Source organism: Rhinopithecus bieti, unplaced genomic scaffold (assembly GCF_001698545.2).
Source record: "Rhinopithecus bieti isolate Rb0 unplaced genomic scaffold, ASM169854v2 scaffold_13400, whole genome shotgun sequence".
Classification (NCBI taxonomy): Eukaryota; Metazoa; Chordata; class Mammalia; order Primates; family Cercopithecidae; genus Rhinopithecus; species Rhinopithecus bieti.
This window is the reverse complement of record NW_016807991.1, coordinates 3,897,916-3,925,476: the sequence shown is the minus strand read 5'-3', so window position 1 is coordinate 3,925,476 and position 27,561 is coordinate 3,897,916. Positions and strand designations below refer to the sequence as shown.

The 27,561-nt window shown below is 60.4% G+C and overlaps 3 protein-coding genes across 8 annotated transcripts in view; 1 reads left to right on the top strand and 2 right to left on the bottom strand.

Moving 5' to 3' along the window:
• The window catches only part of RECQL5 (RecQ like helicase 5), a 39,989-nt gene extending 24,678 nt beyond the window's left edge, over positions 1–15,311 (top strand). Inside the window, exons 9-21 of one of the 4 annotated variants that reach the window (XR_001887770.1) lie at positions 10,777–10,995; positions 11,197–11,296; positions 11,434–11,470; positions 11,604–11,662; positions 11,749–11,822; positions 12,167–12,260; positions 12,602–12,736; positions 12,969–13,510; positions 13,619–13,772; positions 13,987–14,211; positions 14,448–14,517; positions 14,615–14,875; positions 14,973–15,311. Coding sequence is in view for 2 of the 4 variants with exons in the window: in XM_017884673.1 (XP_017740162.1) it covers positions 10,777–10,995; positions 11,197–11,296; positions 11,434–11,470; positions 11,604–11,662; positions 11,749–11,822; positions 12,167–12,260; positions 12,602–12,736; positions 12,969–13,510; positions 13,619–13,772; positions 13,987–14,211; positions 14,448–14,517; positions 14,615–14,715 (1,810 nt within the window). In the remaining 2 variants the exon portion in view is untranslated. Of the gene's footprint in view, positions 1–10,776; positions 10,996–11,196; positions 11,297–11,433; positions 11,471–11,603; positions 11,663–11,748; positions 11,823–12,166; positions 12,261–12,601; positions 12,737–12,968; positions 13,511–13,618; positions 13,773–13,986; positions 14,212–14,447; positions 14,518–14,614 lie in introns of all 4 variants that reach the window. The other 3 variants (XM_017884674.1, XM_017884673.1, XR_001887771.1) reach the window with 3 other exon arrangements.
• SMIM5 (small integral membrane protein 5) lies at positions 103–8,697 on the bottom strand. Of its 3 annotated transcripts, XM_017884684.1 has the most exons (4): positions 7,628–8,697; positions 7,364–7,532; positions 6,961–7,060; positions 3,292–6,851 (listed from the first exon to the last, which is right to left on the bottom strand). In XM_017884684.1, the coding sequence occupies exons 1-4, from the start codon at positions 7,721–7,723 to the stop codon at positions 6,740–6,742; spliced, it is 477 nt and encodes a 158-aa protein (XP_017740173.1). In that variant the 5' UTR covers positions 7,724–8,697; the 3' UTR covers positions 3,292–6,739. The 3 variants fall into 3 exon arrangements, with proteins under 3 accessions (XP_017740174.1, XP_017740175.1, XP_017740173.1); XM_017884685.1 differs by lacking the exons at positions 3,292–6,851; positions 6,961–7,060 and adding exons at positions 103–717; positions 1,181–1,346 and having other exon boundaries at positions 7,364–7,847; XM_017884686.1 differs by lacking the exons at positions 3,292–6,851; positions 6,961–7,060 and adding exons at positions 103–717; positions 1,181–1,341 and having other exon boundaries at positions 7,364–7,847.
• MYO15B (myosin XVB) overlaps positions 15,307–27,561 on the bottom strand; it is a 35,516-nt gene continuing 23,261 nt past the window's right edge. Inside the window, 34 exon segments of the mRNA XM_017884671.1 lie at positions 15,307–15,748; positions 15,927–16,067; positions 16,179–16,312; positions 16,496–16,629; positions 16,922–17,037; positions 17,243–17,388; positions 17,520–17,616; positions 17,712–17,789; positions 17,905–17,999; positions 18,110–18,225; positions 18,317–18,390; positions 20,072–20,148; positions 20,543–20,612; positions 20,704–20,767; positions 20,936–21,087; positions 21,491–21,660; positions 21,771–21,882; positions 22,110–22,251; positions 22,331–22,449; positions 22,658–22,776; positions 22,916–22,991; positions 23,947–24,006; positions 24,210–24,322; positions 24,887–25,106; positions 25,230–25,317; positions 25,406–25,667; positions 25,747–25,881; positions 26,045–26,123; positions 26,307–26,498; positions 26,590–26,687; positions 26,847–26,945; positions 27,143–27,224; positions 27,336–27,412; positions 27,502–27,560. Coding sequence (XP_017740160.1) covers positions 15,671–15,748; positions 15,927–16,067; positions 16,179–16,312; positions 16,496–16,629; positions 16,922–17,037; positions 17,243–17,388; positions 17,520–17,616; positions 17,712–17,789; positions 17,905–17,999; positions 18,110–18,225; positions 18,317–18,390; positions 20,072–20,148; positions 20,543–20,612; positions 20,704–20,767; positions 20,936–21,087; positions 21,491–21,660; positions 21,771–21,882; positions 22,110–22,251; positions 22,331–22,449; positions 22,658–22,776; positions 22,916–22,991; positions 23,947–24,006; positions 24,210–24,322; positions 24,887–25,106; positions 25,230–25,317; positions 25,406–25,667; positions 25,747–25,881; positions 26,045–26,123; positions 26,307–26,498; positions 26,590–26,687; positions 26,847–26,945; positions 27,143–27,224; positions 27,336–27,412; positions 27,502–27,560 — 3,874 coding nt within the window. The 3' untranslated portion in view covers positions 15,307–15,670.

Sequence of the window (27,561 nt, the reverse complement as noted above, 5' to 3'; positions counted from 1 at the left end):
GTGGGCACTGGGAGAGCAGAGGCCTGGGAAGGACAGGCACCAGCTATACGCCCTCCCGATGCACAGAGCCCAGCCCAACCTCAGGGAGTCCGGCACCGCAGAAACATAACACAAAAGCTTTTACTTGGAAACCGGCAAATACTGGACTAGAATACTGACATGCTTACGCTCTGGCGGGAGCTCGGATGCAGAAGCTATTGCACAAAGCCCCTCTGATTGCCTTGCTCCTCTTTGGCATGGATCAGCAGAGCCCCAAGGGCCAATTGCCCACAGGTGGGGGCTGTTTCCCATCAAGATATGGGAACCCCTACTTCCTTGTTTTGTTAAAAAAGTGCAGGTAGGCGAAGAAGCCCAGGCAGTTGACCCAGTCTTTGAAACAGCTGACTCCCCAGCACCCAGTGTCCACTGGCAGATGAGAGGTTTGCACCTATACCAGCCTTGGTTTCCTTGGTAGGGCTCAAGTTGTCAGTGTCCAGGTACCTGGGCCGGGCCAGAGCTGGGGCCAGGGGAGCCTGGTCTTGAGGGGTGAGGGCTGCAGGGCCAGGCTGATGGCCTGTGTCATAGCGTTGGTCATCTCCTCTCCAGCTTCTCCTCAGCCATCCCCCGTCCGTCATGGTGGTGTCGGCTGCACCTGGACCTTCCTGCCTCTCTGCTCAGGGCAGCAGCAGTGAGCGCAGCAGCAGCTGCAGGCTATCAGCAGCAACAGCAAAACAGTGGCTGGAGGGCCGGGTGAGAGCACGGGACTCAGGCTGGGGAGAGAAAGGATGCCCGTCCTCCTCCCAGAGAAACCCATTGCTTGCCAGGGTCTTTCCCCCACAGGTCTGGTGGAGAGGTCAGAAAGACCCGAGAGGCTGGTGAGAGGTGTCGACGGTCCCCATGCCAGCCGCCAGGGCCAACCTCCTCCATGTTGTATCTTCTGTTTCGCTGCCCAAGCCTGGCTTCCATCATCCCCATGCTTGGGATCCCGGAGTACTGCGGGGCCCAGTCCCCAGCACCACCCATCACCCAAGCAGCATATCAGAGGATGAGGGAACTCCCTTGGCTTCCCCCAAAGGACAACTGGTTTTCCTCCTTGATCCGGGAGACACCTGCCACCTCTGCCAGCCCTGTGGCTGGCACCATGGTGTGGTCTCTCCCAGATGCCAGGGAGAGCCATAGGGTTCTGAGTGCCCCAACTAACCTGTGAAAAGGACGATGACTGAGAAGGCCACGATCTCCACGGGCTCAGCCTGGGGCAGTCTCTGCAGCTTGAGCAGCAGCCTCTCACCCACAGCACGCATCTCCTGCACGAAGTCGGTGGCGGCCATGCTGCTCTGGCTTCCCGTCGGGGCTCCTGCCGGGCTGTGCTGGGGCAGAGAGAACACCTGGAGCCTCCACGGCTGGCCCCACACTCGCTGCAGCACTGAGATTCCACCCTCGTACCCATCCGCAGCCCGCAGAACAAGTTTGTCAGGTCTCGCACATTGCACCCCTGGTGACTTCCACCTAGTGGTGGCCCTCAGTCCCCACCCAGCTGACACAGCTCAGGGTGGAGGAAACCGGTGAGGACAGTGAGACCAAGGGCTTGCTTCGGGGGCTGCCTGCCAAGGCCGAGGCTGGTGGTGGTTTCTGTCTTCGCTGTTCCGTTCCCTTGTCTTGAGGTACCACTCCTAGGTTTTGCCCAGGTGCTTGGGACTGGCACAGCTCCCTGCTGGCACCCGGGTCCCCTCGGGGTGGGGAGACTGGCATAGGATGCCAAACTGGTTATCTTGCCTTCCATCAATGTGGGGACAGAAGGAGCAGGTACTCCCAAGAGCAGGTTCATGGGGCTTCTGGCCAGGGTCAGTCAGAGGTGAAAACTGCCCCCCCTTGTCTCCCAGGCTGCCCAACCTCTCCCACCAGCCCAGTTTCTGCACTCATGCGTGTTCTGCTGGAGGCAGGAGGCTGCACCCTGTCCCTCCAGGTTTTGCCAGGGTTTCTGTCCTGTCTGTTGGGAGGGGGTCAGGAGGCCCAGGATGTCAAGCCAGCCCTTCCCCTGCTGCCTTCATCTGTTTCTCTGGCCTGACCAGGAAAGTCCTCTCCACTCCCACCCCTGCCCCAGAAGAGCCTCTTCCTGTCTCAGGGTGCCCAAGAAGCCCAAGGTGCAGCTCCAGGCTGAGGCTGTCGGGCTATTGTGTCTTTGAGCCGCTTTCCCCTTCTGCCTCTCCTGTGGGCATGAGGGAGCTGGTGCCTCTTTAGAGAGGGGCCAGAGGCAGCCTTGTCCCAACCCAGCCTGATCCAGTTCACCAAGGCAGTTGCTGTAATCCAGGGTGGTGGTGGGGACAGGTGGCCAGGGGCTCGTGCCCTTGTAATGATCATTGCCTCGTCCCGGGTCTCAGCCGGTTCTCGCTGGGATGGCTGCAGTCAGTGAGGCGGGTCACTCCCAGTGCTGCTGCCTTGGCAGAGCTGGTTTAGAACCACCGTGAAGGTCACTGAACGGAGCCCTCCACCCTGCACTTGGCCTGCGGCCATCGTTGAGGCCATGTGGCGTTTGCATGAGCACCCAGGATGGTGAGGAACCCCCGCCTGCTGAGGCAGCCCACCCACTGCAGAAGGTCGGACTCCCTGCTGGCCCCCAGTTAGTCCCACTTGTGGTCCCTTAGACCTTGCCCCTCTTCTGCCTCATAATCCTTCAGAAGCAAGATGGCAGCCGGCATGTACCTTCTGGGTTTCCTTCTCTGCCAGGGGCCTGCTCTAGCGTTTCCAGCTGCCCTCCTTGAAGGCCACCTCCACTTCTTCCTTTTGGGACATGAACAGGTTGCTTCATGTCTCTGATACGGAATGAGATGCCCATGTTTTGAGGCTGTTGGGAGGACTGACCATCTAGCAGCATGTTTTAGACAGCCACGGGGGCAGTGCCCAGCACATGAGAATGCCCCCCTGGGAGGGATCTCACTGGCTTTGGGGGCTGTCACCCCTGTGCACCGTCACTAGCACCCCCAACACCTTTTAGGTGTCTGTCCTAGGATGTCTGTGGTGTGTGCCCTGAAGGAAGGTAGGCAAGCTGGAGGTAGGGAGCTATGTTTTTGTTTTTGGTTTTTTTTGAGATGGAGTTTCCCTCTTGTTGCCCAAGCTAGAGTGCAATGGCATGATCTCAGCTCACTGCAACCTCTGCCTCCCAGGTTCAAGTGATTCTCCTGCCTCAGCCTCCCGAGTAGCTGGGATTACAGGCATGTGCCACCATGCCCAGCTAATTTTTGTAGTTTTAGTAGAAACGGGATTTCACCACGTTAGCCTGGTCTCAAACTCCTGACCTCAGGTAACCCGCCCTCCTTGGCCTCCCAAAGTGTTGGGATTACAGATGTGAGCCACTGCGCCTGGCCTGGGGAGCTGTTTTTTTAAGTGACGAGGGTGGCAGGCAGAAAATGGCTCCGTGGAAAATTAGGTGAGTTCCTGTCAAAAGCGGGAGGTTCCCTGAGTTCAATCCACCCAGCTTCTCACACCTCACCTGGAGTGACTGCATTTCTGCAGAGGTGAGGATCTCAGTGTTCAAATGGACTGAGAGGCATAGGGTCCTAGACTGCCACAGATCATCCGTTCCCGCCTCCTTCCTTCTACACATGGGGAAACTGAGACCCAAAAGAGCAAGCAGCTTCTCTGAGGTTACACAGCAGGACAGGGCCCCAGCCAGCACCCCCACTGGTGCCCCACGCTATCTCCCCATGGAGGTCTGTCTGCAGCTTAGACCAGCAAGATAGCCAGGAGCAGCCCCCCTGAGGGCACTGCCCTTGCAGTGGGCTCAGTACAGCAGCGAGGGCCCAGAGCCCCCTGGAAGCCAACTGGCTGTGCTCAGCCAACCCCAGCCCACGTTGTGGATCTGAAGCTGCTTTTATCAGCATATCACCACCAGGCCGGGGCCACACCAGGCCCTTTGAGACTACCTGGAGTCCTTGTCACCACAGGTACAGGTCCTGTGTGCCTAGCCAGCCTGAGTGTAGGACTGTCCCCTCTGGTCAGACCGAATGGGACATTCCCTCTGGCCAGGTGGAGCAGGCTTGCACAAGGACAGTGGTCCCCTCTTGGTTCCGGTACCTTCGTGCCATCCTCACGCCCTAGCTTTCCAGGTTCCCTCATTCTTAGAGGGACGACAATGCTGACAGTGTCCCTTACGGGACAGTTGGTGCGTGGTTCAGGAGCTCGGCTGCCTTTCTCCCCTCCCTCTCTGCACTTGGTCTGGCGTTTTCAGCTTGATTGGCACTGTGCCTACATGGCCTCGTGTAGCCCAGTAGAGACACTCCTTAAAAGAGGACGCAGGCAGGGAGAGATTGCAGCGGGGAGCTTTTCCTTATGAGCGAGAAGTGGCATGGAGACCTGGGGTCATGCTCGCCAGAACAGGGAGGAAGATGGTTGGACTGAGGCTAAATTTACTGGTGCAGGAAAAGTGGGGTTTGTTGCTGAGGAGCTCTGGCCAGCCTCCTCCAGGGTCTGCAAAGTGGGAGAGCTGCAGACTCATGCTGGGTGGACCCCGGCCCCCAGCTGGGAAAAGCGTCAGTTCCCAGCAGCAGCAGGCTGCGGCTGTGGATAGTGGCATCGCTTTGTGCCCAGGGCTTCCCTAGGGGGCTGACTGGAGGCTGAATTTGCCAGCCAGGCATGGCCAGCCTTACCCAGCCCTAGGGTCTGACCCAGGGGTACTCAGACGATATCCTGTCACACAGTGAGCAGAAGTGGGACCGCTGGACGTGGCTCTTCTGCCCCCAGAGAGCTGGAGAGGAACCCCGGGACTCCCTTTGTTTTGCAGTTGATATCTTGTCCTTTGGAGCATAAGCCCGCGACAGAACCTTCATGAAGCAGGTGGGGAAACAGGGGGTTCCTGTTCTCTAAAGAGGCAGACGCGCATTCCAGCCAGTCCCCAGCCGGTCTTCCCAGCGGGCTATTTAAAGCCAGGCCAAGGAGTGCCTGACGCTTGGTGCCCAATATAACCAGCAGCCGTCAGGTGACTGTGTGGCATGTGCCCCAGCCGCTGCTCCTAAGGGAACCTTAGTGTTCCCAGCTGTGGCGAGGGGAACATGGGAGCGCTGAGGCTGGCCACCTCTCCTCGCCTTTCCCTTCCTAGGTTTGGCAGGAGGAAGGCAGGGAAGCCCAGGAGGGCTACTGATGATCCTGTATTTTTCCAGTCTTTCTATCTCAGGTTCACCCAACACCTTCCGAAACCACCCTTCCCACCTATAAAGCAGGGCAACCAGTCCCTCCCAGCCCAGCCCTACGCTCAGTAGTGCCCACCTGTGAACCAGGGCAACTAGAATCCCTCCCAGCCCTACGCTCAGTAGTGCCCACCTGTGAACCAGGGCAACTAGAATCCCTCCCAACCCCACGCTCAGTAGTGCCTTGGTTGGAGGTTTCTCAGGATCCTCAGGGATTCCTGAGTGGCTGCCAGAGCAAGTGGTGGCTTCCTCTGGCCCTAAGAGGGAGTGTAGCCCAGCTGCCACCAGGCCATCCTGCTGCCCAGGCTGCCCAGCCAGCCCTGCTTGGAGCCTTCAGAGGGTGCGCCCTGGCTGCAGTAGTGGTCGTCACAGGGGAAACACGCAGGGCAGAGAAGGCTGACAGAGCCGGAGGGATGGGAAGCATTCCTTTGTGTGGCATCTCCTGGCACACGGAACCTTGCGACAGGCAGGCATCCCACAGGCCAGACAGCTGCCACTTGGTCCCGAAGCTTCTCTGTTTCCTCCTCGCAGAGCTGATACTACAACCCCAGGCGCCCCACAAGGAAGGGCTGGCAGCAGGCGGCGTGTTTGAGACTGATAAGCGAGGTGTGCTGGCGGCGCGGGGCCCCAGAGGGGTGCTTGCTCTGCCCTATTGTTTCGTCATGGTGGGTTTCAGCCACTCTTGCCCTACCGGGCATTATCTTGTTTGAGGTCCAACTAGAAGGAGGCATAACTGACACTTGTGGGAGATTTGCAGGGTCCTGTGCCTGAGCAGCCGGGGGGATGCCCCTGTTTCTGGCACTGAGCCTTTGGGTGACTCCCCTTTTTGCCCTGGCTCCAACTGGAAGTAGAAAGTGGTGCTTGAACCCCTGGCAGGCCCTGCTCCTGTAGCCACCCAGGACAGGAGGAAGCGCTTTCTGCTGCTGGTGTTAGAAACAGTAGGCGTTCCTTCTGCAGCTACAGAAACTGGCCGTTCGTTCCCTCTCCATCCTGGTTCAGGAACTATGTTGGAGAGACACTGTCCACTTGTGTCCTGTGGATGCAGGACAGGGATCCCCACCTGCCTGCCTGGGGCGTCTTATGAGTGACAGCCAGTGGGGTTTCCAGGCTCACCACTGTGCCCTCACCCCCACCTGGCCTGACTCTTCCCTGCTGTGCGCCTCCCAACACCACAGGAGCTCGTCTCCACAGGCACCAGCCCCAGCCGAAGCCCCCAGCCTCTGCCGAGCTGGGAACACGTGGGCTGGTCCTTGGTTTCCACATTTCCCTGGGTCATTGTTTTCCTTTCTTACTAGATGCCAGCTTGTTTGCTTTGAGGAAAACGTATGGGAGGTGGTGGCTTTAATGCTGGCTTGAAGACAGGGAGGCAGGAGGAGTAGGCAGCCTCGACTCACGGGCCCTGCCCAGGAGGGCTGCTCTCAGTGCTCCCCAAAGAACCAAACAGTCGGGCCCTGCTTCCTTAGGGGCGGTGTCACATCAACCTGTGCATCACAGTGGCACAGCAGAAGTCCCGGTTGCCAGCGTGGTCCCTCCCAGCCTCATTTCTGTGACCTTCTCCCCACCTGAGCTTGGGTTGAAAGTCAGTCATCCAGGTTCCTGGTTTGGTGTTCAAGGCTCATCACCAGAGGGAGATCTGGAAGCTCATGCAGTTCTAGGTGGGCCCAGGGAGGAGGACCCAGGCCGAGCCCTGAACTGAGAACACCGGCAGTGAGTGGGCCAAGCCCCTGAACGGACACAGATGGGTGGAGTCCTGCTGCATCCTGGGGGTGCCACACACTGGCTGGGCAGACCCCGCACTGACCTCGACAGGGCTCTGCCCCAATCCTGGGAAAAAGGGAGGCTCAGCAGGCCAGCAGCCGTTCTCTTCCAAGCTGGACAGCCAAATCCCTCTTTTAAGCCCCCTGAATAAAAGAGCTGAAATGAACTTGCAGAATAAGCAGGCCCTCGGGGCCCCTCTGCTGCACAGCAGGCGGAGCGGGAGGCGCTCTGAGCAGAGCCCCCGGCCCTCCCCTAGTGCAGGGTCCCAGCAGGAGGGAGAGGGCAGGTGCGTGCAGGAGGCTGCCTGATTTCCCTGCAGGAAAGTGGCCCAGCATGTCCCCCAAGACCTCTCCGTGTTTATGGTAGACTGGCCCTTCACCCTGGGGGCAGGAGACCCTTGCTGCTCCCTCACGATCCTCCCTTCTTCTGTGGCCATTTCCACTCACCTGGGAGCTCAGGTGTCGGGGGCTGAGCAGCAGTGCCCCAGCGCAGAGCCTCCACGTGCTGTCCTCGTACTTCCTCCGTGGGTGCCGCAGCTCCCCTGGGCGCCTCAGCCCAGCCCCTCTGCTGACAGCCAGCTGCTGTCTCTGCCTGGCTTTTTTGTTGTTGGTCGTCCTGGAGATCCAAGTGTCAAATTACAGTCGCGAGGGGGAGCCCGAGGAAGCCCTGCGTGGGAACTTGTCCTCCAACTTCATGTCCCGGTGCCTCACCTCTGCCCTGAGAGGGCTGCTCGGGGACGGGATGAGCTCCCTCTCTCCTCCTCCTTCTTCTTCCTTCCCCCTCCTCTCCCTCTCCCCTACTCCCATGCTGTGGGCTGGGCCTGAGTTGGGAGCTGAAGAAGGAAGTCGGCTCTCTGCCTCCCTGGCCGGGAGGACCCTGGGGAGGCGCCACCTGAGCCTGTGGAGGGGAGTCCTGCGGTGCTCTCAGGTCTGGGGCACCTACCCTGCCCACAGGAAGGCCACCCCTTCTGTCCCTCTGGCCACTCCCTGGCTGGCCCCTCCCTCTGGCCTCTCAGGAACAAGAGTAAACAGTGGGGAGCTGGTGCCCTCCCAAGCCGAGCAGGAGGCTTTGCAGCCAGTCCCTGGGGAGGCCCTTGTACCACTCAGCGTCTGAAGGCATCTTGGGGGAGAATTTGGAATCTTGAGTGACCCGGGAGTGGCCTGCGCGCCCGGCAAGGCACCTCATGTTCCTCGTGAGGTGAGGGCCTTCTGCCGGGGCTGTGACCGCACTCCTGGCCCAGCTGTCAGGGCAGGGCTCCAGAGTCCAGGGGCCGGGCCCTGTGACATTTGCCTGGTTGTGCCACCCAGCAGGCCAGGCTGTGTGGAGAGAAACTGACCCCAGCCCCGCTGTCAATGGAGCTCTTTGAGTCCGAGCACAAAACCCCAGTGAGTCAGGGCTTCGGGAGGGCAGGGGGAGGAAGCTAGCCATGTGGTCACACCACTTGGATGCCAGAGCCTCCCAGAAGGCTGGACAGGCAGCCGCTGTGCAGACGCACGGACTCCTGGGGATGGACCGTTTGTCGCATTTACTCTTTGGGCAGAGCAGGGGCAGGAGCACCCTCTGGTGGCCGCCTCGGCTGTCCCAGCCCAGGTCAGGCTTCAGAGCTGCGTTCACTCAGCTAAAGGAAAGTCAGCCAGGCCCTGCTTCCTTAGGGGGGTGTTACAATCAGCCTTGGATCTTTGAGCCTGCACCTTGGGGTTGCAGCCCCTCAAAGGGCTTCTTGCAGCCCCAGCAGTGCTCACACTGGGAGGAGTTCTAGTTACAGCAGTTAACACCAGCTATTCTCGTCCCTGGGGATGTGGCACCCCAGATAGCCCTGCCTCTGTTCCAGCATCTCCTCTTGGGCTTTCCTACCCGGTGCCACATTCCTGGGGGCAGGAATGGCTGTAAGGAGCCTGAGAGAGCTATGGCCCCTCTTGCAGCCTCTGCACCTGCCCCAAGGGTCGACAGCCACCCCCATGCATAGGGAACAGAGATGCGACAGAGCCTCGTGGGCCAGCCAGAGGCTGCTCCCTGCTCCCAGCATGGGCAGAGGCCACTCACCCCAGGAGGGCTGCAGCAGGGTTGAGACAGAGGAAGACGAGAGGAGGACTCCAGGCAAGGCTGCGTCTCCCTGGCTAAAGGCCCCACCTGGGACACCCTCAGAGATTGATGATGGGACATATTACTACACAGTCACGCCTGCTGTAGCAATGCAAATAAGTTTTGAGAAATTTAACTTGTCATTGCACAGTCATAGAGTATACTTAAAGAAATGGCCGGGCGCGGTGGCTCAAGCCTGTAATCCCAGCACTTTGGGAGGCCGAGATGGGCGGATCACAAGGTCAGGAGATCAAGACCATCCTGGCTAACATAGTGAAACCCTGTCTCTACTAAAAACTACAAAAAAACTAGCCGGGTGAGGTGGCAGGAGCCTGTAGTCCCAGCTACTCGGGAGGCTGAGGCAGGAGAATGGCGTGAGCCCGGGAAGCGGAGCTTGCAGTGAGCTGAGATCCGGCCACTGCACTCCAGCCTGGGCGACAGAGCGAGACTCCGTCACCAAAAAAAAAAAAAAAGAAATCAAATGGGAATTCCAGGGAAGAGAAGGAAAAAAAATATTAAGTGGCATAGCCTCCTACACACCCAGGCCATGTGGGACAGCTTGTTGCTCCTAGACCACAAACCTGTACATCATGTTACTGTCCCAAGTACCATATGCAGTTGTAACATGGTGGTATTCACATATCTAAGCACACATAAGCATAGAAAAGGTACAGTAGAAATACAGTGTTAGAATCTTAGGGGACCACCGTTGGCTATGCAGTCATTCCATGGGGTGTGACTACACTGTAATGCACTTCAGACATCTCAGCCATCTTCACTCAGTCCGTGAGGTCGGTGCCTTGCTGCACCATCTTTTTTTTTTTTTTTCTTGAGACAGAGTCTCGCTCTGTCGCCCAGGCTGGAGTGCAGTGCCCGGATCTCAGCTCACTGCAAGCTCCGCCTCCCGGGTTCACGCCATTCTCCTGTCTCAGCCTCCCGAGTATCTGGGACTACAGGCGCCTGCCACCTCGCCCAGCTAGTTTTTTGTATTTTTTAGTAGAGACGGGGTTTCACCGGGTTAGCCAGGATGGTCTCGATCTCCTGACCTCGTGATCTGCCCGTCTCGGCCTCCCAAAGTGCTGGGATTACAGACTTGAGCCACCGCGCCCGGCCTGCACCATCTTACTGGTGGGAATGCATGGGCTTTAGGAGGTAAAGTGTGTCACCCAAAAGACAGCCTTCATGGCAGAGCCAGCATCTGCACCCAGAGTCTGAACTCTGTGCAGTACATCCCATTGCCAGAGGACAGAGGGGAGGAGCAGAGGAGTAACTGGACAGAGTGGGGTTCATACCCTGCTTCCCGGGAGACCCCATGTGTTGCGTGACCTTGGGAAAGTTTGTTCACCTCATTGTCCTCATCTGTGTAGTGGGCAGAGCCAAACGATGCCCNTAAAGTGTGTCACCCAAAAGACAGCCTTCATGGCAGAGCCAGCATCTGCACCCAGAGTCTGAACTCTGTGCAGTACATCCCATTGCCAGAGGACAGAGGGGAGGAGCAGAGGAGTAACTGGACAGAGTGGGGTTCATACCCTGCTTCCCGGGAGACCCCCATGTGTTGCGTGACCTTGGGAAAGTTTGTTCACCTCATTGTCCTCATCTGTGTAGTGGGCAGAGCCAAACGATGCCCGGTGCGGCTTGGATGAGATGAGGGGTGTGGGGCTCCTGGCATGGTGCCAGACACAGCAGTGCTCGCTCGGCCAGCGATTAGGGCTCAGGTGAACAGACGCCAGACGGCTGGGCTCTCCGCCCCTCACCTCTGCGGTGCTTCCTGCTCCAGGTGCCGCCATGCTGCCATTGCCAAGTACTTCGGGGATGCGCCGCCTGCCTGCGGCAAAGGCTGCGACCACTGCCAGAACCCCATGGCCGTGCGGAGGCAGCTGGAGGCCTTGGAGCGCAGCGGCAGTTGGAGCAAGACCTGCATCGGGCCCTCCCAGGGGAATGGCTTTGACCCCGAGCTGTATGAGGGAGGCCGCAAGGGCTACGGGGGCTTCAGCAGGTAAGGGGCCAAGAAGCCAGGGACTCTAACCCACTGGAATCGTCCGGCATTCCCTTGGTGCTAAGGCCAGACCAGAGGTGCTACGATGCTGCAATCCCCCCTTGAGCTGGTAGGACATCAGGGACATTGCCGTCCTAGCAGCAGCACACATGGGGAGGGCAGAGTCCAGGCCAGGCCCACTCATGCCTGGTCTGTCCCTAGGTACGACGAAGGTTCTGGAGGCAGCGGGGATGAAGGCAGAGATGAGGCCCACAAGCGGGAGTGGAACCTCTTCTATCAGAAGCAGATGCAGCTGCGCAAGGTGAGGGGAGGTGCTCGGTGGCTTGTGCGGGGCCCCTGGTGGCCCCCTGCTCGCACCTCAGCCCCTTCTCTGGTGCTGGATGGGACTGTCCTGTGGCAGGGCAGGACGCCTCATGGACCCTTCATATTGTCCTCCAGGGCAAAGACCCCAAGATAGAAGAATTTGTACCCCCAGGTCAGTACAAAAATGTTCCTAGAGGCTTGTGGGCTCTTCCCGGGGCATGGAGGGAGGATTCTCATCTGGGGTGTGGGGGACCTCAGAGCGCAGAAGGTGGAATGAAAGGACCAAGGACCTCCCCCGCCAACAGATGAGAACTGTCCCCTGAAAGAGGCTTGTAGCAGGAGGATCCCCAGGCTGACTGTGAAGGTAAGAGACGGGCAGCTCCTCAGACACCCCCCAGGGCCCTCCCCTAGCCTCGAGGCCGTGTGACCAATCTTACTCCCCTGTGCCAGGCACGGGAACACTGCCTGGGGCTTCTGGAGGAGGCGCTGAGCAGTAATCGCCAGTCCACATGTACCACTGATGAGTGAGTTCCACGGGGGGTCACTGGGCAGAGGAGCCCTCCAAGCTCTCATTCCCTTGGAGACTGCAGGACCCTATCAACCCTGGCCTGTTTGGGCCACCTCTCCCCAGATTGTACCTCTCCTACTCCAGGGGACTGCCCCTAAACCCCACCAGAGCCAGGCATGGCTGCAACTTAGGTGCTGCCAGCAGCTGCTGAGGGACAGTAAACCACAGGGTGCCCAGAGAGTCCTAGTCAGAATCCCTGTGCCCAAGGCCTACCCCACCAGGCCTCAAGTCCCACAGGAGCTTGGCAGGGAGAAGCCCAGGCCCACCTGATACCTTGTGCCTGTTACCTTGCACCCACAGAGCTGACCTCCGGGCCAAGGCCGTGGAGCTGGAACATGAGACATTCCGTAATGCTAAGGTGGCCAACCTGTACAAGGCCAGCGTGCTGAAGAAGGTGAGCCTGGTGCAGGCGGACCAAGGGTCGTTGCAGGGGCCTCTCCATGCTCTGAGGCAGAAGCTGTCTGCCAGCTCTCCGGGCACGGGCACCCCAGAACCCACCCTCCCCAGCCTACCCCAGAGACAGTTTATGGGGGTAGAGCTCCATTCTCCATTAGCCGGAGGTGTTTTTAGCCAACCCTGTGAGGATGGGAGGCCTAAAACTTGCCCAGTGGTTAGTTGTCTGCAGCCACTGGCCACAGAAACCCACTTCTAGTGCCTAGTGGAAAAGGAGGGCTGGGTGGGGCATGTCAGGAGGAGCTGGCGGGTGCCACAGCCTCCCTGTCCATCCCTGTCCAGGTGGCCGATATCCACAGAGCCTCCAAGGATGGGCAGCCCTATGACGTGGGAGGCAGTGCCAAGAGCTGCAGTGCCCAAGCTGAGCCCTCCGAGCCCAATGAGTATGACATCCCACCGGCCTCCCATGTGTACTCGGTGAGCTGTGGCCCAGTGGCCTCCAGACCTGTGACCAGGAAAGGCTCCACTTCCCCTCTGCCCTCAGGGGTGCACCTCTTGCCATGGCCTGGCTCCCCAGCAGGGTCCTGCCTGCCTCTTCCCTCCCACACTCCCGAGAGCCCCGGCCCAATGTGAGCGACTGGTCCAGCCAGTGGAGCCCTTGAGGAGGCCTGGTGGGCTGAACCTCCTCTCCTCCTGCTCACATTTACAGCTCAAACCCAAGCGGGTGGGAGCTGGTTTCCCCAAAGGCTCCCGCCCGTTCCAGACGGCCACGGAACTGATGGAGACGACTCGGATCAGGGAGCAAGCCCGCCAGCCCAAGCGGGGAGGCGAGCACGAGCCCCCGAGCCGGCCCTGTGGCCTTTTGGATGAGGATAGGAGTGAGCCCCTCCCTGGGCCCAGAGGGGAGGTCCCTGGAGGCAGTGCTCACTGTGGGGGGCCCTCCCCTGAGAAAAAGGCAAAAAGTTCCTCTGGGGGCAGTTCCCTTGCCAAGGGCCGGGCTAGCAAGAAACAGCAGCTCCTAGCTGCAGCGGCCCACAAGGATTCTCAGAGCATCGCCCGCTTCTTCTGCCGAAGGGTGGAAAGCCCAGTTCCGCTGGCATCAGCCCCAGAGGCAGAAGGTGCCTGCCCCTCCTGTGAGGGGGTTCAGGGACCGCTGATGGCCCCAAAGAAATACACAGGGGAGGAAGATGGAGCCGGGGGACGTTTGCCTGCCCCTCCCCAGACTGAAGAGTGCCTCAGGGAGAGGCCAAGGTAAGGGTAGAGGTAGTCATAGAATCTTCTGGAATCCACATGGCAGCATCCCCTTTGCTCACTGGGCGTCTGAAGCTCAGAGCTCACCCCTAAGATGGGCTCTCCTAGGCCTCCTAGGATGAGGGAGCCGCTGGGACCCAGAGCTGTGATGTCTGCTCTTCCCTCCACCAGCACCTGCCTGCCCAGAGATCAGGGCACCCCTGAAGTCCAGCCCACCCCTGCAAAGGACACATGGAAGGGCAAGCGGCCTCCATCCCAGCAGGTGCTGGCAGGGATGAGGCCGTTGGGAAGGAGAGGAGGGCTGTGGGCGAGGCCAGGAGCTGTTGTGCCCTGGTCAAGGGGTCAGGGAAAATCAGTGCTCTTTCCACACCCAGCGGCAGATGGGCTGGGCTGGTGTGGGGGCCTAGTCTTTGGAGGAGGGGAGCAGGTCAGTGGAAGGGAACTCAGGAATGACCCTCTGCTGTGGCCCTTCTCAGGAGAACCCAGAGAGCCAGCCTCAGAAGAGATTGCGCCCCTCAGCCAAGCCCTCCGTCTTAGCCGAGGTCAAGGGCAGCGTCTCGGCCAGCGATCAGGGCACCTTGAATCCCATAGCTCAAGACCCCTGTCAGCTCTCAGCTCCTGGCATCTCCTTGAAGGAGGCTGCAAATGTTGTGGTCAAGTGCTTGACCCCTTTCTACAAGGAGGGCAAGTTTGCTTCCAAGGTAGGGGGAGTGGGTGGACTCTGCCTTCTCCCAGGCCTGGGGTATGTGGGTGTAGTGGGGACGGGAGGCAGGGAGTGTGAGCCCCAGAACACGGTGGGCCAGAGCAGGCTGGGCCAGGGCCAGTCCCGCGCCCGTCCTCCCTGAGGCCTGCCTTGCCGTCAGGTCGTGGCTGTGGGTCGCTCTGGGGGTCAGGGCAGGGTCCTGCTCTCTGCTTCTCTTCTCCCTCTCCCTTCCAGGAGTTGTTTAAAGGCTTTGCCCGCCACCTCTCACACTTGCTGACTCAGAAGACCTCTCCTGGAAGGAGCGGTGAGCGCTGGCATTGCCGGGGCCAGGAGGTACTTGGGAGGGTGGTCTACAGGGAGGAGGCTGACACTCACCTCATGCCCCCACCCTGAATCTGTAGTGAAAGAAGAGGCTCAGAACCTCATCAGGCACTTCTTCCATGGCCGGGCTCGGTGTGAGAGTGAAGCTGACTGGCACAGCCTGTGTGACCCCCAGAGATGACCAACTGGTGGCTGGGCAAGGCCCGCGTCCTCCACCAGATTCTAGCATGGGCCAGCCTGGGCCTCGCCTGCTGATGCCAGTGCCATCGTCTTTTCTCAGTCCTTCTCCCTTCCAACCATACTTGGCTTTGGGGATGACCCCAGACACCCCCTGAATCCAGGTCAGAGGTCAGCCCACCTTTCTTTCTGCTTGCAAAGCCTATAGACCCTTCTCAGAGCCTCCCTGCCTCTCCTGGCCCTCATGGCTGGGTTTTTTAGGGCACACGTCCAGGACAAGGTGGAGGATGGTGGAGCTGCTGCCAGAAGGCGGCGAAGGAAGAGTGGCCCCTCCCTAAGTCAGGACAAGGCCCACCTGTCCAAGGTATTGGGACCTATTCAGGGGAACCTCAGGTCCTCCACCCACTCCCCATCCATTACGATGCCAGCTTCCAGCCTTGCCCAGGTCAGAGCTGTGCAAGGAGAGCTCTGCACAGCTCTCTTTGCAGCCAGGCCCCGTTTCTGCTCAGCTCCTGCTCAGGAAGGCCAGGCCTGACGAGGTGTTTGGGAAAGGAATAAAGTGGTGTGGTGGCGCATGCACTCGTGCACACAGCCCTTTTCTCCGGGGAGTTTTATTTCCTCAGCAGCTGTTTCTCCCATGCCTGGGATTGTGCTAATGTGGGGCCTGGGCGGAGCCTGGGGCCGGTGGGCATCTCCCTCAGACTGGGCAACCTCAGATTCCCCAGGCGAGTTCCTGCAGCCCTCTTTGGGCCCAGGCCGTCCTGGAGGGGGTCTGGCTGTTTTCTTTGCCTGTTGGTGACATGATAGCAGCCCCTGCCTCATGGCCTGCATGTGGGCCAGCTGTGCTGTGCTGTGGCAGGTTCTGGAACAGTGATCTGATAGCATCCAAGGCAGACCATCTGGGTGAGACTTGGGCCAGGGGAGGCCTCACCCTCGTCTCTCCCTGGCCTACACTCCTCTCAGTTGACGCTGGGCCACTCAGTGCAAGAGGCACTGCTGTCTATCAGGAAGACAGTGGTGTATAGCAGCTCCTGGGCCTGCCCAGAGAAAGGCCTGTTACAAGAGGGCTCCCCAACCAGCCCCTCGCCTCTGCCCCGGCCCACAGCACTCCGGAGCAGTGGGCATTGGCCTGGGCCTGGGCTCCCACTGCATGCCATGCCGGGGCGAGGCCCTCACATCCACCTTCCCAAGGTGGCCAGAGGCCTGGCCGCTCACCTGTGGCAGCTCAAACCAGATGGTCTGGGGGTTGTCAGCTGAGCCATAGTTGACTTCCAGGCCAGGGGGCCCCTTCTCCTCCAGTGGGCTTAGCAGGTGGAGCCGCTGCAGGCTCCTCAGGGCAATGCGACAGTACAGATTCTGGGGGCAGCAGAGAGCAGGGCTGGTCTCCTCTCCAGGGAGGGGGTCACTGTGGGTGATGGAATGGCCCAAGGGTCCCTAGGCCAGAGCTGGGGCAAGAGCGCTGCCCACCTGGGAGCTGGGATCCATGAGGATGAGATGCTGGCGACTGAGCCCCAGGAGAGCGGGTCCCGACAGGGCCTGCATGCTCACTCTCAGCGCTATGTAGACGGTATAGCCGAAGAGGGGCAGCTGGCTCACGGCCTCTGCAGGTGGAGAGGGCGCAGGCAGGAATTCTGGCTGCTAGGGCCCTGGAACCTGCGCTGCTTGGCCCCTCAGGTCAGCTGAGAGGGACAGGGCAGGTGCAGACCCCTCCTCGCCCCTCTACCTGCATTCCTTCCCTCTTGGCCCCCAGCCCCCACCCCAGCGGTCCCTATCCCCAGACCCACCAATGAAGCTGATCTGTGCTTCCTGGGGGCTGTGTCCTCCCAGCTGTCTCAGCTCCTGATCCATCAGGTTCTTGATGGAGGCCGTGTTCACCTGCCGTTGCAGCTGCTGTGGCACATAAGCTAGCAAGTCCTGCCTAGGATGCGGGGCCAGGGTCAGTTTGGTCCCGACCACCTGGTACAGGGCTGGGCATACAGCATGTGCCAGATAACTGAACCAGTGCCTATTGTGGGCAAGACTAGGGATCCATACACATAAATAAGGTGAGGGCCCTGAACCAGAGGAGCTCCCGGTGGGGTGGAGAGGACAGATGTCCACCAGGCCCCGCTGCTCTGGGCCAGTCCAGTTAGGGCCAGGAAGGGTACCAGTCAAATGGCCTTGACCTTGGAGAAGGGGAGGGGCTTGGGGCGGGAGGTGCCCCCACTCACTCTGAGGGAGTGTTCCTGTTGGCCTTGCTGAGGTGCTGCAGGGCGGCCAGCCTGGCGAGCTGCGTGTCCGCCTTGGCGCTGACCGGCAGCTTCCCCTGGAGGTAGTCCCGCAGCACCTGTGCGGGGAGCATGGTGAGGAGGGCAGAGGTGGCCCAAAGCCCCCATCAGTTGGTGGCTCTAGGGGCTCAAGCCTAGTTTTGCCACCATCACCCCCCAGCCACCACAGACCCACACCCTTGTGGGGAGGGGGGCTTGGAAGTCGCCCAGGCAGGAAGCCGCGCCCTCAAACTGCAGCAGCGGCTCGGAGGCAGGCAGGCTGACCTGGCTGTAGTGGGTGCTGATGTAGGTGGAGTTATCGAAGTGCAGTGGGGTCTCCCAGCCAAGCCGCCGGCTGTGCAGGCTCACGTCCTGGTCCACTGCCACGCTGTTGAGGTATTCAGCAGGCCGCAGGGGCCGCACCAGCTTGCCTGCATGGGGAGCCTAGGTCCACCGCTGCTCAGACCACGCACACCCCACCCTGCCACCCCAGCAGAAACCAAACCACCTCACCCCCGGGCGGAGGAGTGGCCCCACAGTGAGGCTCCGTCCCCAAGCTCACCCTTCTCTTTGATGAGGAAGAGGGCGAATTCCTGCACTTCCTGAGGCTCTGTGATGCCCATTTGCTGGCATAGCTCCTCCTGCACTTCTGCTGCCACCTGGGCATGTGGACAGGCTGTGATGAGGGGGAGGGACGCTGGGGGGCCCAGAACTGATGCCCAAGGCCGCCTCCCTTGGTGGCCCCCAAGCTCACTGTGAAAGTATGGATATTCGTCCTGTAATCCACACCCCCGGGCAGGTGAATAAGAAGCTGGCGAGTGGCTTGTCCTTTCTGCCAAGGCAGGTTGCAGGGTCAGTCGGCCAGTGGTCAGTCGGCCAGTGGTCTCCTGTGGGGGACACCCCCCACCCCAGGGTGTCCCACAATGCCCATCCGCCACCCCCAGTACCAGGAAAGCCTTCATTTCACCCGGTGGGGGCATCCGCCGGCGCCCCCCATATTTGACTGTGCGCTGGAGGTGCTCCTGGCTGCTCCGGGCCAGCTCTGCAGAGGAGCCAGGCTGGGGTTATGAGGTGGCCAGGCCTCCCCAAGCCCTCCAAGTTCCCAGTCCTAGAAACCCCTGCCCCTCCTCCATCTCCCCCTCCCATGGGCACCTTGGCTGGGGCCTGAATCCTGCAGGAACTTGGTCAGGTAGGGCATCAGCCTGGTCGACGGAGAGAAGCAGCCTGTGAGAAGGCTGAGGAAGCTCCAGCCTCGAGCGCAGTGTTCCCTGCAGGGCAGAGAGCTCGGGCTTCAGGCTGGCCAGGCCACGGTGCCCAGCTGCCCCCAGAAGCCTCTCCACCCCACTGGTCCCCACTCACGGCCGGGGGTGTCCTGTGACCTGCTTGATAACCTGGCAGTAAATCTCATCCCTCAGCTTCTCCTCCTGGCACAGCTGTGGGGATAGGAAGGGCAGGTGGGGTGAGGGAGCGGTGAGCCTGGGGTCTGAAGCCCTGGAGAAATCCTGCTAGGCCATGGGCTGGGGCTGGGGCTGGGTCAAGATGTCTCCCTCAGCTTAAGAGCATCACTGCACTGGCTACTCAGTCACTTTCTTTGCTGCTTCCCTGTCTCCCTCTGTCACGCAGGCTGGAATGCGATGGCGTGATCTCGGCTCACTGCAATCTGTTTCCCAGGTTCAAGCAATTCCCCTGCCTCAGTCTCCCGAGTACTATAGGGGCGCGCCACCACACCTGGCTAATTTTTGTATTTTTAGCAGAGGTGGGGTTTCACTATGTTGGCCAGGTTTAATCTCTGACCTCAGATGATCCGCCCGCCTTGGCCTCCAAAGTGCTGGGGTTACAGGTGTGGGCCTTCGTGCCCGGCCTTTTCATTTATTTATTTTATTTTTTGAGACAGTCTTGCTCTGTCGCCCAGGCTGGAGTGCAGTGGTGCCATCTCGGCTCACTGCAACCTCCACCCTCCTGGGTTCAAGCAATTCTCCTGCCTCAACCTTCTGAGTATTACAGGAGTGCTCCACCACGCCCAGCTAATTTTTGTGTTTTTGGTAGAGACGGGGTTTCACCATGTTGGCCAGGTTGGTCTAGAACTACCTCAGGTGATCCACCCACCTTGGCCTCCCAGAGTGCTGGGATTACAGGCGTGAGCCACATGTCCAGCCCCTGCTTCTCTGATCTCTTAGTCATCTCTGCTGGCTTCACCTTAACTCCTTGACCTCTGAGCAGTGCCGTGCCCTTGAACCTCTGTCTGCCCTTCTCCCCTGTGGCCTCAGCTGCTCCCATCTGATGAGGTGCCTGCCTCCAGCCTTCTCTCTTGAACCCCGGACTCCTCCACTGGGAAGTCTGGGATTTCAGACTTCACGTGTTCAAAACAGATTCCTCCACCAGCCAAGACCTGCTCCTTGAAGACAGTAGTTGTCCTCCTTCCCGTAGCCGACATGCAATTGATCAGCACACTCTGCTGGCTCTGAATCTTCTGCTTCTCCCTTGCTGCCAGCACCATCCCTCACCTGGGACCACTGCGATAACTTCCTTTTGCTTTTAAACTTAGACCCCCAGAATCTCAAACAACAGCCGAGTGACCCTGTGAAATGTAAGCCGAGTCTCTCTCCAGAATCCTCTTGGTGGTTTCCCATCTTTCCAAAAATCAGAAGCCAATGATGGCTACAAGGCCTGTGGTGGCCTGGACCCACTGTCTGCTCCCCGTCCTCATCCTCTGTTCTCCGTGCTGCTCACTAGGCTCAGCCACACTGGCCTTGCTGGTGCGTGATGATGCCGAGGCTTCCCACCACATCTGAACTGTTGCCTGCCCTTCTGTGTCACCCCGTGCTCACTCCTTCCCTCCCTGTAGGAGGGCTCCTGCCACAAAGCCTTCTCCACTCCAGCAGCCCCTTCCCTGCATTCTTACTCTCCAGTGACCTGTCACTCCCAGACACATAAGTTATCGTAAGCACTGCAGAGACAGCCTGCTGGCTTCACAGCCACGCCCCCTGCACGCAGTGGGTGCTCAGTAAATACTTTGGAATGATTTGAAGGACAGTGACCAAGAGAAGGGGATCTCCTTCAGGCCCAGACGGGAAGACAGGCACAGGTGCTGGGGGTCACACAGCCCAGGCTTACCTTGAGCAGTTCATAGAGCAGATCCATCTCATCCTTGCCCCGGGGCTTGGACTGGTCCCCCATAAACCGCATCAGGGCTGCAAGCAGGATAAGAAGCGGGGCACACAGCTGGGCTGTGCTGGGCCTTCACCTGCCATCTGATGCCTCACAAAATGCATGGATGCCAGCCAGGGCAGCTGGTTGCAGCTCGACTCATGGGGAAACTGAGGCTCCTGGGTACCCAAGGCCCCACGCAGCACATAGCATCCTCTGGACCATGGACTGCCTTCCAACCCCAGACTCCACACAACCCACAACCCTTGGGTGGGAGTAGTAGGCGGTGAGGGCCCTGGAGTCCAGGAACCACCAGTGAGCTTCCCGGAGTTGGCAGACTGGGATGGAGCCAGGCAGCGCTCAAGGAGATAAAGGGACCAGACACCCAGGTCCATGGCACTGCAGACATGGGGCCCCAGGATGCCCATGGCCACTCACCCAGGAAGCTGGCCACAGCCAGCTTGTTCACGTCATCACTGAGGCTGAGGAGCGACTCCTGAATGGGAGCCTGTGGCCAAAGAGAGGAGGCCATGGGTGTGGGAGATGCGGGGGTCAGAGGGCAGATCCACGGGCCAGATCCCTCCCTGCCTCTCCCCCACCTTGGTGTACTGCACCAGGCTGTCTGTGTCCTTCCCTGTGGCACCTCCATCTGTCTGGCCCAGCCTGTGGGGGGCAGGGGGAGACAGCCCAGCTTGTTTGGCCCTCCTGCCCTCATCCCAGCCAGCCAGGTAGGGAGAGTGCTAAGAGCACAGCCCAGTGGTTCAGAGCAGGGCGCTCCCTCTTGGGAAGACTGAGGATAGACAGGCACAGGGGTCGGCCCAGTGCACTCACAAGGCCTGGGACTTCCGGAAGTAACGCAGGGCGAATTCCTGCATGGTGTAGTTGTGGGAGTCGGTGGACAGAGAGGCATAGGACACAGAAGAGGGCAGGCTGGTGGCCTCCGAGTCGTCACTGTGTGCCTGGCTCCAAGAGTGGGCAGGGCGCTGGGAGCACAAGAAACCTGGTGCCACCTGAGTGTCCAGTGCCCTGTCCCAGGGGTCCTGCCCCAGCCCCATCCCTCCTCAGCCAGACACCAAAGGAGCAAGACCAGAAGCCAGGAAAGTGAAGAGCTGTTTATTAAGCATCTGCTAGGGCAGCATTGAACTAAGTGCCACACGGGACCCAAGAGCAGCACCCAGCCCAGCCCTGCCCTGCCCTGCCTGTAAGGAGTGCACAGTCTTGCTGGAGAGACAAGGCGAGCCATCAGGAGGGGGCAGAGGGGCAGCCACAGGAGACGGACAGCAGGGTGATCCCACTGCATGGCAGCCTCGGGGGCAGTCAAACCCCTTTCCTTCCTCAGTCTCAGGCAGGCCTTGCCTGTGGTTCTCCTTCTGCTATCTTCCTCACCTCTGAGGCCCTATCCCACCGAGCCAGCCCTGGTTCCCCGTTGGACAGCTGACCCTTGTGCCAGCCACTCCTCTGCTCCTTGGAGAAGGAAAAGTCGGGAGCGGCAGCCGGCTGCACTATGTCGGCAGGAAAGAGTCCGGAACGGCCCCCAGCAGAGCCAAACTGCCAGCCTGGAAGGCACCCAGAGATGTGGGCTCACCCACCGGACCCTCCGCCCCTAGGCAGCCTCTGCCAAGTGGATGCCCTCTCTGTGTGAGCCCCTGCCGGCCTCTGGCGATACCTGGCTCCAGGGTGGCCACCGGCAGCAGCTTGATGAGGTCCCCACGGTGGAAGCTGAGGAGGCTGCAGTTGTCAGTGATGTAGCTGCGCAGGGCGATGACATAGCCAGAGTCCTGCGGGCAAGTGGGTGAGGGCCTGGAGCAGGGAGCCTGCCTGCGCCTCCCTGTCCTGCCTTCCCACCTGCTCCCCCTGCTGGCCTCCCCCTCCACCTAGCACCCCAGACTTCCAGGGATTTAGCCCAAACTCCCAGCCCCTGCCCCCACAGGGAAGACGGACATGGGGAGATGCAGCATTGGTGAGGGCTGCCCGCCCGGCCTCCCAACCCGCACCCCACACTTGCCTTCTTAAGCTCACTGAGGAACAGTTTAACCAGTGCCTCGATGGCCCTTGCCCGGGCTGTGTGCAACACCAGCTGCTCGCTCTTCAACGACAGCTGCAGGGTGGAGCTGCCCCGGCACTCCACACCCAGCACCTCCGCGAAGCTGCACAGGGGCCGGGCATGAGCTGGGGTCACCTTGCCACCTGCCCCTACCTCTAGCCCAGGGTCCTGGGCCAGCGCACCTGTATGAGCAGAGAATCTTCAGCTGGTCGGGGCGGAGGCTGGAGGCTTGGGTCACCTTGAGCAGTCGCAGCCCGCGGTGGGACACGGCTAGCAGCTGCACGTCGCTGCCACTCTCACCCTATAGGAAGGTGGTGGGTCTCAGGCAGGCTCCTGGGTCCTGCTACTGCCCCAGATGCCCTGGAGCTGCCCAGGGCCGGTGGCTGGGCTTTGTGCTTCCCCTGGCGCCTGCCCCCCAGCTCTCCTGCTTGTGGAGGGTCCGTACCCATGCACCCCAGGATCCAGGCTGGGGGCCTGGCATCCCAACTCCCTACCGCAGCACCACTGACCGAGACAGGAAAGAAGCGGGAGAAGTAATTGGCCCAGTTGTCCCGAGCAGCCACCACGATGCGCTTCTTGATGCTGTCTTCAGTGGTGGTGAGAGAATCCAGGTCCACCTCCAAGTCTCCTGTGGGCAGGAAGGACCCGGGCTGTCCTCTGCTCACACAGAGGGGGCTCTAGAGTTTGCTGCCATGCTGCTCCCTCCTTCAGGGCAGTCGCAGCCCCCAGCACTGAAGCTCCCAACTCCATGGTCCCTGGACCCATACCCAGCAGGTCTTTCATTTTCCGCCGCTCATCCTGGGAAATCCGGATACAGGACTCGGAGAAGGTGTCCCGCAGGATCTGGGGGCAGAGTAGGTAGTCACCACTGGGTCCTGAGACAGAGCCCACCCCCAGAGCAGCCATCAACATGCATAAAGGAAAAGCTGGGGAGGCCGATGGAGGGAGCCCTGGCCCCCGTGGCCTGTATGCTAAGCAGAAGGCCTAGGTGGGGCAGGGAGGGACGGAGGGCTTGGGCCACCTCCATTCACACGTCTCACATGTCCCCTCCCCTGCAACTGCCAGCCCTCCCTTTTTACCCACTGCCCAGAGACCCCATGGTAACCGCCCCTGGGTCAGCCCAGGTGTATGATTGTTCGGGGCAGGGGGCGGCTGCTACTGCAGAATTTGGGGGAACAGAGGTTCACTTCTGGGAGCGTTCAGAGGTGGCAAAGTCACAACCATTTATTAAGTACCTAGTGTGTGCTAGAGCCTGTGTTGTGCACTGTACACACTTTGCTTTTAATCTTTATCTATAAAACTATGTGAATAATGGTCCCTACTTGTTGTTGCTGTTGTTGAGACACAGTCTCGCTCTGTCACCCAGGCTGGAGTGCAGTGGCACAATCTCGGTTCACTACAACCTCTGTCTCCCGGGTTCAAGCAATTCTGCCTCAGCCTCCCAAGTAGCTGGGATTACAGGTGTGCACCATCATGCCTAATTTTTGTATTTTTAGTAGAGACGGAGTTTCACCATGTTGGCCAGGCTGGTACCGAACTCCTGACCTTGTGATCCACCCGCTTTGGCCTCCCAAAGTGCTGGGATTACAGGCGTGAGCACCGCGCCTGGCCATGGTCCCTACTTCTTAGGGATGTTGTGAAGATTCAATGAAGGCAGGGCTGGGCACACAGAAGTGCCCCCTAGTGCTGGCTGCCAACATGCCCTACATGGTGTTAACCTGGCCCAGCCATTAGACAAAGAGCACCAGGGATGCTGTCTCTGCAGGTGTCTCAGGCTGGCAGGTGGGCCAGCTCTCACCTGCTCACAGAGCAGCCGCAGGTAGTAGGGATGGCTCAAGTTCTCCCGTGGGTAGAACACCTGGAGGAGGGCACAGAACGGCAAAGATCGGTGGGTCTGGTGCCTCTGCCTAGCCAGCCTCTGCCCTCCCAGGCTTGGAAAATCAGCCTTGAGATGGTGGGCTGTGGGGAGGGGATGCTGGGGTCCCAGACTGGGACACACAAAGCCTGCCACCTCCCTGCCAGCCCAAAGAGGCCAGGCCAAGGCCCCACCCTCATGCCCACCTCCTTGCGTAGGAACAACTTCCAGGGCTTGCCAGTGTAGGAGAAGCACACGCTGCCAGAGGGTGTGAGTAGCTGGGTGGAAACCCCCTGGTCCTCCATGGGCTGTGTCAAGCCTGGCAGAGAGGAAGGGGTGAGAAGCCTCAGCGAGGGGCTTCAGAGCCAGAGTGATGGGGGCACGGGAGGGAAGACCTTTGTCCCCAAGAACCCGCCAAGGGCCCGGCTCTTGCAACCTCCAGCTGCCTTACTCCTTCCACGGCACCATCTCCTGCCTCCATTTCTGGCCCTAAACTTTCCCTGGAGTCCCTGAGACTCGTGGGCCCTCTATGACCACGTCAGCCAGGCCACTAACTTCCTCACAGAGCTGTCGGGTATGTGTCAGGGGTAACACCCTGTGTGTGATGCCACTGACTCCTCCACAGAGCTGTCAGGTATGTGTCAAGGACAATATCCTGTGTGTGACAACCTCTCAATGACAGCCCCAAAGATGCCCAGGCCCTGCCCTGGGTGGGAACACGGAAGCTGGGACTCCTCAGCTACATATGGCTCCAAAGTCCAGAAGCCCGAACAGCTGGCCTCAGCCACACCAAAATGCCTTCAGCCCTGGGCACCGAGAGTCTGTGCGAACCCTGCCTCTGCCCCAGTGAAGCCCACGGCGCAGGGGAAGTGTGGTTCCTTACAACGACGCTCAGCTGAAAGGGTCCCTGGGTCCTCGGGCAGAGGCAGTGGTGGCGCTGGTGGAGGTGGGGGTGTCTGGGCAGTGGGCAGTTTCTGGCCAAACAGGTCCAGAAGGGGCCCCTGCTTTTCCTTGATGGAGCTAGAGGGCCCAAGCTGTAGTGGGGCCTTGGGTCGAGGAGCCACAGCTGGCGGGGGGCCCTTTCCTGGGCTGGGGAACAGCATCTGGGGGGATATAGAGAAAGCACACGGGCTGATTCACAGCACTAGGCCAAGTTCACCCCAGAGAGCCTTGGGCGCCCCAGTGCAGCAGCGCACACTCTCGGGGGGACGGGCTGGGGTGCTCACCGGCGGGGACGAGTGGGCGCCGTTGATACCCAGCTTGGCCAGAGCCTCATCCTTGGGGTTGATTTTCTTCAGGAAAGCTTTGGGAGGCCTCGTGGGAGAAGCGAGAGGTCACTAAGTTCATAGGGTGATTCCCCGAGGAGCAGGACAGCCCTGGCCACCTCCCACTGGGAGCCCACCTGGATGGCTGCACAGGCACAGGCACGGGGCCCGGGCGGCTCTGGTACATGCGGATGATGTTGCCAATTTCCCTGCTGGGTTGTGGCCGCTTGGACTTGGGGTCTGAGCTGCGCACCACGATCCCCCTGCCTTGGGCTGGCTCTTGGCCACGGCCCTTGGCCGCTGTCTCCTTGACTGGCTCAGCCTCAGCCTCTTTTGCAGCTTTGGCCCCACCTTGCTTCAATGGCTTCTTCATGATGGGGGGAGGAGGAGGGGACGGCACTGACCAAGAAAACAGGAAAGACCATTAAACGCTGTGCACAGCCACAGGAGCCCCAGGCCCTGCCCAGGTCCCCACAACCTGCTCCTGTTTCCACTTCTTGCTCCTCCTGCTCCTCCTCCTCCTGCTCCTCCTCCTCCTCCTCCTGCACCTCCCCCTGGGGGATCTGGACCTTGTCGGGAGGCTTCACCGTCCTCACTGTGATCTGCGGCTGTCCTGCAAGTGTCCAGATGGCCTTCCAAGTTACCACACTAGCCCAGCTGGGCTCCTGGATGGGCCGCACCAACTCCGGGGAACAGAGCACACCTCACCCTCCCTGGCCCAGGCTAGGGGCACTGGCTGTGTTTCTACAGGGGCCTGCCGCCCCAAGTGCCCTCACCCATCTTCTGGAAATAGTTCCGTTTCTGCTGGAAGCTCTTGGGCCGACAGGGCCTGTCTTCAGCCTCCTCGGAGGTCTCCTGGCAGGAGCAGAAGTGAGCGGCAGCTCAGCCAGCCTGGGTGCCACACTCGCCACACCTCTCGGGTCCCCAGTCCTGGGCCAGCAGCCTCTTCCCTGCGCTTGCCTACTCACCCTGCCCATGTCCCCTGCCCCTGCAGCCCCCACCCCACACCCCTTCCTGAGGACACGGTCACCTCCTCACCCTCAGGCAGCCATCCTCTGATTCCAGGTCATGCTGTGGCTTCTCCAGGGGTGTGGGGGGCTTCCTGGGCTTGGAGGTGATGGCTGAGGGTAAGGCCTGGGACGCAGCCTCGGAGGCCTGAGCCTGCTGCTGCCGCTGCTGCGTCTGCTGCTCTAGGGACAGGGTCATGGCCTGAGCTGTCATCTGCTGGGCCTGAAGCAGGAGGAGCAGCTGGTTCAGACCCTCATCCCGGAACCATAGACCTCCCTCCACCAGGTAGCCCCAGGGCCCGGCCAGCGCTCACCAGGATCAGTGCCTGCTGGTTGATGAAGGTCTGCTGCTGGATGGCCAGCTGCCCTGAGTCTAGGCTGGGAAGCGGCAGCTGTGGCGGCACCACCATGGCTGTGAGGGCGGCAGGCGGCCAGAGCGGTGGGCACCATGGCCAAAAGCTCTCCTCCCACTGTGCACTCGCGACTCCTAGCAGGACCCTCCCTCCTCCAGTCCCAGAGCTGGTGACTGCTCTCTTGAGAAGGGACTGTGGTGCCCCCAGCCCAGCCTTACCTGGCATGGCAGGGACCGTGCCCATTGCTGGCATCATGGACATGGGTGCAGGGACCATGCCTGGCTGGTATCCAGGCATCTGAATCATTCCTGGGTACACTGAGGGAACACGCCCACCCCGTCAGTCCCTGCCTGGACCCACATGCCACCTCCCTCCAGCCCCAGGCACAGAGAAGAGCATCAGGCACCAGGGAGCTGGCCAGAGCACCGATCGCCACTGCCAGAGAGGTCCCAGGCCATGCCTGCCATGCTGCCGGGCCCGGAGGCCCTGGGTGAGGAATCAGCCCCTCACTCACCCATGGGGTAGCCCTGCTGCGTGGGCCCAATGGCACCCCCTCCCTTCATGCGGCTGCTCAGAGCCCAGCTTTGTTCCAGATCCTGAAGGGACAGTGGTCACAGGTCAGAGCGAGAGCCCTGAGAAAAATGGAAGGGGCAGCAGAGACCCCGGGGGGTTGGGGCAGGGATATGCAGGGGCTGTACTGGACTCACACTGAGGCCAGAGGACATCACTGGCTGGAAGATCTGGTCCAGGAAGCCGTCCAGGCTCCCTGGTCTCTGGACCTCCCCTGTAGGGCAGGGAGAGGGTTGGTGCCATGGCCCGGGGCGTGGGGCTTCCCATGCTCTGCCAACCTCCATGTGCCCACTCCAGCCTTACCTGTGTGGTCCCTACTGGGCAGCGTTGGAGCTGGACCTGGAGGGGGTCCTGGGGCAGTGA

Bases quoted from the DNA above. Each gene is read 5' to 3' on its own strand.
- SMIM5 (XM_017884684.1), bottom strand. From the start codon at position 7,723: ATGGGAGTAGGGGAGAGGGAGAGGAGGGGGAAGGAAGAAGAAGGAGGA. The intron at 7,533-7,627 runs GTGAGGCACCGG...TTGGATCTCCAG, and splicing joins GCAGCCCTCTCAGGGCAGAG to GACGACCAACAACAAAAAAG. The intron at 7,061-7,363 runs GTGAGTGGAAAT...TCTTTTATTCAG, and splicing joins CCCGACACCTGAGCTCCCAG to GGGGCTTAAAAGAGGGATTT.